We start from the raw sequence: 9,659 nt of genomic DNA on the forward strand, positions 1-9,659 counted from the left end.
ACAGGCTGCAGGTGCATGTCTGCTCCACTGTGGACCTCCATGGGCTGCAGGGGGACAGCCTGCCTCACCATGGTCTTCACCACGGGCTGCAGGGGAATCTCTGCTCCAGCGCCTGGAGCACCTCCTCCCACTCCTTCTTCACTGACCTTGGTGAGGTCAAGTGAACTCTGCAGAGTTGTTTCTCTCACATATTCTCACTCCTCTCTCCAACTGCAGTTGCACGGGTTTTTTTTTTCCCTTCTTAACTGTGTTATCCCAGAGGCGCTACCACCGTCACTGGTTGGCTCGGCCTTGGCCAGTGACGAGTCCGTCTTGGAGCCAGCTGGCATTGGCTCTCTCAGACATAGGGGAAGCTTCTAACAGCTTCTCACAGAAGCCACCCCTGCACCGCCCCCCCCACTACCAAAACCTTGCCACGCAAACCCAATACACATGCCAAGATTGTCTTCTAGAAAGAAGCAAAGCAAAGCCCCTTGTAGCCTGTAAGTATATACAGGTGATGAGAACTTCCTATTGCAGTTTGATACTTAGCTGTTTCTGGTCTTCCTGGTTCATCTGGCTGGATCCATATTACGTTCCTTATTTCATAATCACTTATTCCTCAGAATGGCTTGACAGGTTCTAGGAGATCAGTTGTTCTCTACTGTTAGCTTTTCTCCTGGTAAATTTGGCTGGTAGGTCTTAAGGCTTGTTTTCTTTGTCATCTGGTACAGACAAGCACTGTTTAAAGAGTTACTGTTTTAGTTTGGCACTACAGAAATTCTGAAAACTGTGATGATTTTTCTGGTTTCTGCTATCATTGACTTTCATATGTAGTAGAAACCCAGGACAAAGCAGGAAAATTTAAAGGGAGTATCAAGCCCTCATAAGGCTTGAGAATTTTCAGATATATTCTTACATTTCATTAGCTGCATGTGTGTTTAACAACGTGTGGATTAGAGACTAGATATTCAGTTGAGCAGTCTTCTATTTTGGATGTGCTTATACTTGCAGCAGTAGCTATGTGGAAACCATACAGACTGAGTGGAGCTCATGTAGTTTCTGTGAATGATTCAAGAGTATGTAATGAAGAGGATGGGATTAATGTAAGAAATAAAAAAAAAAGAGAGTGTTTCATAAAACAGTGCAGTTAACTTCTGAGGGAAATATGGTATGTTTATCATCTGTTCCATGGAGGAACATATATCATATGTTCCACTGACAAAGAGAGAAGATTAGTAGATTGGCATAGGTGAATCTAGAGCTTCTATATGTCTTTTATATATTTTATCTCTGTCATGTTTCCTAGTTGACACTTTAACTTCTACAACTACTGAGTGGAATAGTGTTACTTTTCTGCACCAAGCCTTTACTTTAAGGCAACTTCAAGCAATTAAGTGATTCTTATTGACTCTATTGAGCTATGCAAAATAAAGAGCAGCAGCCAGCTTCTCTCACAGCAAAAAATAAGTTGACTTTTCTTAAAACAGCATAACTATGTGACTGAACTTCCTTACTATTATGTGCACAGTGTGAAGCTGTTCTCCATACTCATTCTGCTGCACAGCCACTGACAGAGATGCTGCTGCACATCTTCTAGGTACATTTGTCTTTTTGAGGAACTTTTTACAAGTTACTCTTTTTCTCTTACTAAAAACAAAAACCTATAGATTTCATCTCTAGCGTTCAAAACTGAGGGTTTAGAATCTTATAAACTAAAATGTACAATTATTTTAGCCAAACAGATGGAGTTTGAGTCATTGGTATATAATACTATTTATCAAAGCAGTCCACAGCAACTAGTGAAAGTTTTAAGAAACATGCTAAATTGTGGTTTCAAAAAAGACAAGATTACATTCTGACAGAATTAAACCCTGTAATCTTACCAGTGAGCACAATATAGAGTCAGTATAACTTTGTTTATTTACATTTGTATTTGTGGTCTAAATTGGTAGGCAATTAAACTAGACTTCTCAAAAGTTCTGGCAAATAACACTGTAACAGAAAAAGATGATAGATATGACAAACAGATGTCTAGGCTGTGTGTATGCATGTGTGTTTAAGCAATACATGTTGAAGTTTCTACTGGAAATGTTCAATATTCAGTTTGAATTTGAAAGAGAAGTACTATTTCAGATTAACAGCTTTGCCAGTTTCAGATATATAAAAAAAACAAAGTAAATTTCTAGAATTGTAACCCACATCTTGCACAGACATCTCATGTTGTTCAGTGATGTCATGTCAAGGTTCTTAAACGAAATAATGTGAAAAGTCTATTAAACAACTGTTGACTGTAAACAGCCAACAAAAGTAATGAAAAAAATTATCTTGTTAAATTATCGGCACCGATCAAATAGCAAATACCAATTCACTGTAACGTGACATTTTCCAGAGGCTGTCCTAGACACTCCAGTAATCTCTGAATGGGTTTAATTGCATTAAAATTATTTGCCCATAAGACATATTTTATATGCACCATATGTCAGCTGTTCTGTGTGGAAACCAGGAAGATGTTTTGCTCATATACCTTGCAGTTGCCTTTTTGTAGGAGTGATGTCAGCTGCATACCCCTTCATCTCTGCTCTAATCATGTCGGGCCTGCATAGGGGTGCATGATAGGAGCGCCTCTCCACTCCAGCTATTTCTAACTGCCAATACAACTACTTTTGGTTATTTTGAGGAGCAGAATAATTTACACCTTGTTCTAATTTGTATCAGTGATCAAATAAGAACAGTCTACGACAAGCTTTGAATCAGAAGAGGTGGCCGCTGGCTGTCTTGGTCCAGGTCTATTGTGAGATGCCTCTGCTATGTTAAGGCATAGAGCAACAATAGTTCAGAATCTGGGCTCTTGCTTCTGAATTCTGCATATTTATATATTGTTATGTACTTATAGTGAAGCACCAGATGGCAATTACCTATAATAAAGTTTACATTTCTACTTTGGGTGACTTTCATGCCTGTTAAGATTTTGACTATTAATTACATACATGTAGTTCAGCTATTCTATAAAGTAGTTAAATATTTGAACTTTAAAATACTAAATACTAAGATTTTTTTATATCAACTAAATATCATATTATTTCAGCTTTTATGAGATTCCCTTCAGCTTTCAAAGGAAATGTTCTGCATCTTTATTAAAAGAACTGTCCTTTAACAGTCCCATGAGTCGTTGTTTAATACAGGTTTAAGTGTTGTTTAATTTTATCATCGTAATGTCAACAAATTATTATAAAATATATCGTTAAGTGACTGTAACCACAGAGTGACTAATGTACTAGCTATGGATGAATACAGAATTGAATGTCAACCAAAGTATTGTGGTAAGTAGCTTTATTACAGCATCCTGCTAATAATGTTATAATAAATTTTGGGAAGAAAATTAGATACAAAAGCTATATATGAAAGCAAATCAGAATATCATTTAGTGTAATGCCATCAGAGCTGAAATTTTCAAGATTACAGATCTATTTTCCTGTCTCTTTCTTTGTTTATTTGTAAAGAAACCTAAATGTGTATTTTTGTCCACTTTAAAAAGGAATTTTGACATAGAAAGGAAACTAATGTCTAAGCACTTTTATAGAGGAAACATTTTTCAGGGCCATTTATTTTAGTGTTCCTTTGCTTTTATAGCAGATATGCTCGTTTAACACCCAGTTTCTTCATTTGCTATATTGTGCAGTGAAACCATGGAAAGATAAAAATTTGAACTGAGAAAGGATTAGTCACTTGTTTAGCAATGCTTTCTTTAATTGGCAAATATATGTTCTCAGCAAGATGAAAATAAAAGGGTTTGTGCTTGTATGGTGATTACACAATGATAATTCTTCCAGTATGAGAATTTAAGAGCATGTTCTTGTATGTAGAGTTCTTTTCATTTGAGTTAATCTAGTGTAACTGAGAGAAAGCAGTAATCAGTGATGAACAATGCACTTCGGAGATTTGTTTGTTTTGTCCGTACTGTTTTTTTAGTTTGATTTTATACACGTTGAATGGACGGAGGACTACACTTTCAGATATTCTGAGCTGTTCTGCTGGGTGTAAGACAACCGGTCTTTCTGGTCTTCAAGCAAAAGGCAAAACTCTTCTTTAGAAAATGAACCATAGAGTGAGGCTAGTTTACCTTGAAAAGCTGAAGAGAAGACAAGAAAACTGAAAAGAAAATGAAAGTAAACTTTAAATTTAAAAGGAAGCTTTCAAAAAAATAGAAAGGAAAGATAAATCAGCCTAGAGGTTGTTTTTTTAAGTGTGGTGGAAAAAGCTGAGCTCAGTGTTTGGCTTCTATCTCTTGATTTTTATATACTGGTTGGAGCTGGGTCATTTATATTTAGCCCCTCTTGGGAGGAAGTACCTCATGTTGGTAAATGGTCAGTACTCTGCTTGACTAGAAGAAAGATTCATGGGTTGTTTTTTAATTAATTCCAATATAGGAAAAAATTCCTTGTGCTTTCTGAAATGACAGGAAAGTAATGTTAAAATTGCTTAAAAGTGTTGGGAGTTTGGAGGGATTTAAAAGCTTGTTTTGAAGTTTTTACTTAAGTCATCCTTACTATGTTGAACATGTATATGTTATTGTGTAGTTTGTGATCATGCTGTTTTATTTTGATGTGTTAAGATTTCTGAATTTATCCTTTGAATGGTGATTTTCTTTCAATTGATTTCGAGCTGAGTGTGTAAAATAAGCTGTGTTAAAATTAACAGATCTTAAATAACTTAGAGTGTCTCAACCATAGTTTTGTGCAAAAAAGTATTATTTTGAAAAACACTGTTTAACCAGTTTGCATAAAAGCGTTATGAATAAAATCCTTGGTTATTTTAGACAGAGTTCATGTCCTTAATTATTTTTTCTGCTTCAAATGATGGTAGGATTACATACAAAGCTGATTTTATAATTAGTTTAAAAATTTCCTGGCAAACCTATATATCGTGAACACAAATGAGAAGTTTTATGTGATGTTTTTAAGCACAATCTGTATTTAAATTTCTCTTGTATTTACAATTAAAGATGTAGGCTAATTTTATACAATTGAATTTTTACTTTTGAGGTTAGAAAATGAAGGTATATTTACTTTTCTTTATCTTCAGCTCATCTGCTTTGCGTTTAACATATCTTTTTGAAAAAAGGCATGTTTGTAAAGGCTATTAAGTTTTGTTTGACCTTCCTTTCCGTTTAAGGTATTCACTGGACCCTAATGTGAAGTTAGGATCGCCAAGCCTGATTGATATGTAAACATAACACAGATGGTGTAGAGATGATTCTGATGATAATTCATTTTTCAGCTAGTCACGAAGATACTTTGATTACAGTGTGTTTAAGTAATTATAACATAGTGTTCTGTGTTAGTCTTGTTGGTAAGGAACACATGGGAAACAAGTTACACGTTATTCGTGCTCAACAAAGGATGCACTGTGGTGTGACCATTTTAATTTCTAATGCTAGATTAGAAACATAGTATTTTAAAATATGTCATAGAGTAAGGTAAATACATTAAGCATAGACTGAATAAAAAGTTAAGTACATAGTTTTGGGCATAAATATTTGTTTTGGAAAGTATTTGTTACTATATGAAAGAAGCCAGTATGCTTGAATTCAGATTTCACTTTGCATGCAGATCATTAAAAAGTCGCATGCTTGCTTTCACATTTATATGAGCTCTAATTGTAATGTAGTTTACTTTATCTTCTATAAGCATTTTGAATGACAGTGCTGAGAAAAAAGTAAACAGCATTAATGAGATTTAGTTAGAAAACATATTCTGTCTTTACATTATTTGTTCACACCCATCTGCTATAGTAAGCAATGTTTACTGACTATGTTGATGGCAATTAGCTGACAATAAAACACAAGCACTTACATAAAGCAAAACAGTATGTTAAAGAAAATCATACCAATATTTATTAAAGCAGTGTTCCAAACAAACTGATACACTTCAAAATTTAACATTGTCTACTCCATAATTAATTATGTCTTTTTTTGGTCTGTTTCTGCAATAGGATAATTGACCATCTAGATGGAGTTCGTTTGTTATGGTCATTGTTGAAAAATCCTAATCCAGATGTTCAAGCAAGTGCAGCTTGGGCTATTTGTCCTTGCATTGAAAATGCTAAGGTAAGAAAGTATTTAAGTAATAGTTTTGTTATATATATACTCACATATAGTTTTTATATATGGATGATTTCCAGCAATGCTTTGCTGTTCGCTACTTTCACACTCTTTATTTCGTTCTGTTAACTGCTTAAAAACATTGATATATTCGCTTTTCAAAAGTGAATAGTCCTCCATCTAGCATGCATTATAGTGTTCTGTTTTGCCTTTACAGTGCTTACTGTATTTGGAAAATAGATTTTAATAACTTATCAGGACCTAAACTTACTGCTCCCAAATAAAGCATGCTGAAAATCTGACAATGCTGAAAACAGAAAGCTTCTACTCACAGGCTATGAATAGCACAGGTAGTTGTAGTTGTTCTCCACTATGAGGTACTTCAGCTATGTTTTCAAGAGACGATCATTTGGTTTCAGAGCATATTTCAGACTTGATGCCAATGTAATCCTTAGATTTTCTGCTCAGACTGCCAACAAAAAGTGCCAGTTGTGAATAGTGGTTGTTGTGCAGGTCAGTTGTGCACAGAAGACTGAGCTATTCATTTATTTCATGTCAGTTTCCAAATAGAGATAAAATGGTGAGTATAAGCTGTAAGTCATCTTCAGTGAATTCTTACCACTGACCTGCAGTAAAATAAATGGGGAAGATTTTGTTTCCCATTAGAAGTTTTCTGGAATACTAAGTAGACTTTTGTCCTTAATCCTTGTACAGTAATATCTTCTGTTTCTAATTTACCTCCACATTTAATGCAGCTTTTGCATCTTCTCTCTACTGTACCACAAATACATATCCTTCTACATATCATTTGAGATCCTGACTATGTAAAGAATGGAAATTCCTTCAAAGTGCTAGATATCCATAGCATCCTTTGCAGGCCATGTTTCCTGTTTGAAACTGAGCACTGTATGGTTGCTATTAATTTATATAGATGGATGGATGTAGATACAGATATATGGATGAAAGTATTGTGAGAGCATTTGGTCTTGATTTTTATAACTTGAGCATTTTCTATTTCTTCACAATGATTTCTACAATGGCAGCTTGCTTGCCATTTTTCAAGCATGCTGTTATTCTGAATTATCTTTCCATCTTTTTTTTAAACACATACACTCTAGTGTAATAAAGTTTTTTGTTACTTTATGGGTGTATACATGTCTCATCTGTCAAGATATGACTATACTTGCCTCTCTCTTGAACAATATTGCTATAACTGAATGTTAAAATATTACTTTATCTCAGAACTGAGGTAATACTTATTCTGTGTAAGACCCTGCAACCTGTAGTGCCAGAGTAGAACTCCACATTGCTAGAGCTTCCACTAAAAGCACTTTTTCAGAAACTAAAGGGATAGAGGACAGCTACTGAAATTATAGACTACATGGATTTTTTTCTTGTATTTTTCCCCTGGGTATTTGATGAGTGTAAGCTATGTACATCCTTAGTGTAGCCATCCTCCTTTCATCTCTCTTGGCTGCCTGCCCAAATGCTAATCTGTGACCCCACAAAGAGTTCTTTGTGTGAGACTGAGGCAAAGTGGCACACTGAAACAAACCTACCCATAATACCCTTTCCTCTGACACTGAATGGAAAGAAATATGTATAAAGCAGCGATTATAGCCACACTGTGGAAGTGCAGTAACTATTTCTATCTAAACAAATTTTTGATTTTTTTATTCAAAGTTAATAATATTCAACAATTTACACGATCTTCCAAGAAGCACAGTCTGGTTTATGCAGTGCTTGATTCAAAAGCAGAAACAATTATGAGAGTTTAAAAGGATTATGTGCGTTCTGGCTTTTCCAAGCCTGTACTTGGGATTGCAACCATGTTTCACATAGCTGTGAGCTTAGAATCTGGATTTGTTTTCTTTTTGTGTTCTTTTGTGGAAGCTGTAGTGGTTCTTTTCTGTAGTGTGGAGGTTCATAGATGAAATAGAACTTGTTAATAGTATCAGAAACAAATTTTTGTAACAATGTAGTGCAGCATCCATTTTTCTGCACAGACATTTCCTGTAAATACAAGTTAAAGGTTATTTTATATGATATTTATAAAATCTTAGAAGCTAATCTATCATACCGATAGGGCTGTTATTGTCATAGTACGTGAGTACATGATTATCTCTCATGCACTTACTCTCACCGTAATCTGTTTAAGATTGGGAAGTCTACCATTTCTGTTTTACCATTAGGGGGATAAAAGTAAAAAAAGGCCAAGACTTGAATTCTCAAGATGTTTAGGTGCTAGCCAGTTTTGAGCTTTTGGGTCTAACCAGTTTGCTTGCTGTTAGAGAGGAAGTTAATTGCAAAGGGAGCAGAATCCAAATTCCCGTGACCCTAGACCATATATGTCGACAGTTACATTATGGTAGCTGGTTCAGAGTACTTCCCATAGAACATAATTGTATCAGTATGATATAGCGAAGTGATATTGCTTGTTATAGCAGTGTGATATAGGTCAGTGATATTTGGTCCATGACAGATCTAAGACTTTTTAAATAGAGGATATAAATTGTGCACTGTAGTACATAAATTGTTACAGCTCTGACAGCTATAAAACTGGTTTGGTATCAAGTCATCACTTCTGTATGCCAGCATTAGTTCTAAATATTTTTAGCCTTAAGAATTTCTTGTAGAGTGAAGATTCTATGGGTTGGCTTGCAGTGATATAATTTGGGTAGTAGAACTCTCCTGAGAAAATTTGCACAGCACCTGTGAGTGCTCTTGTGAGTCTTAGACAAATATCTCATGATTTTGGATAAATTAGTTCATACCTTTCTTTAAAATATAAGACTTAAAGAGACAAGAATGTAATTTATACAAAGGAATTATCTTAATAGAAGCACATTCTTATTAATAAGTTCCTTACTTCCAAAAGGAAAAGTTACTACTGCAGGCACATTGGTAATGACAAAGTGTAAGTGCACTGTCCAAGAAACACAAATGATTATGAAAAATGGCTAAGAAAAGTCTACTCAACTCTGTTGATGTTGGAACAGCAATATTTGGTTATGATGCTTCTTTGAAAAACAGTATTTATAGTGTTCTCCCAATGTACATCAGCCCAAACAGAAAAATTTAGAGAAACTCTACAAAATGTTATTTGGGCTATTATAAAATTCATCCAAAGGCATTGTGCCAATAAGAGGAACACTGCCAGCTTGAGTTTGTATGAAAATACCTATTTCCTCACAGAGTAACCTTTAAATAGTATGTCTTGAAATTAAAAAAAAAAAAGTTGTAGAGGTTATTTTCCATCCTCATATTTAGTAGAGTCTTGGGTGCAAACATTAGAATAGGAATGGTAATGTCAGGCCTCATCCTTTCCCCTGTCCTTTTCCTGTGCTTACCTATCAGCTTTCAACTTTCAATGTTTCAGTTTTAGCCTTTGTTATAGCTACAACTATAAAGGCTTTCTTAAACATAACCCCCATTTTTAAAAAGGGAAAAAAGGAAGACCCGGGGAACTACAGGCCAGTCTCACCTCTGTTCCCGGGAAGATAATGGAACAGATCCTCCTGGAAGCTATGCTAAGGCCCATGGAGGACAGGGAGGTGATTTGAGACAGCCAGCATGG

At 35.1% G+C, this 9,659-nt stretch overlaps 1 protein-coding gene across 1 annotated transcript in view; it reads left to right on the forward strand.

Annotated features, from left to right (window-relative positions):
* ARMC4 (armadillo repeat containing 4) overlaps positions 1-9,659 on the forward strand; it is a 95,127-nt gene that overhangs the window by 45,175 nt on the left and 40,293 nt on the right. Inside the window, exon 17 of the mRNA XM_019470999.1 lies at positions 5,974-6,088. Within this exon, the coding sequence (XP_019326544.1) occupies positions 5,974-6,088 (115 nt within the window). The remainder of the gene's footprint in view (positions 1-5,973; positions 6,089-9,659) is intronic.

Source organism: Aptenodytes forsteri, unplaced genomic scaffold, assembly GCF_000699145.1.
Source record: "Aptenodytes forsteri isolate BGI_AS27 unplaced genomic scaffold, ASM69914v1 Scaffold336, whole genome shotgun sequence".
Taxonomy (NCBI): Eukaryota; Metazoa; Chordata; class Aves; order Sphenisciformes; family Spheniscidae; genus Aptenodytes; species Aptenodytes forsteri.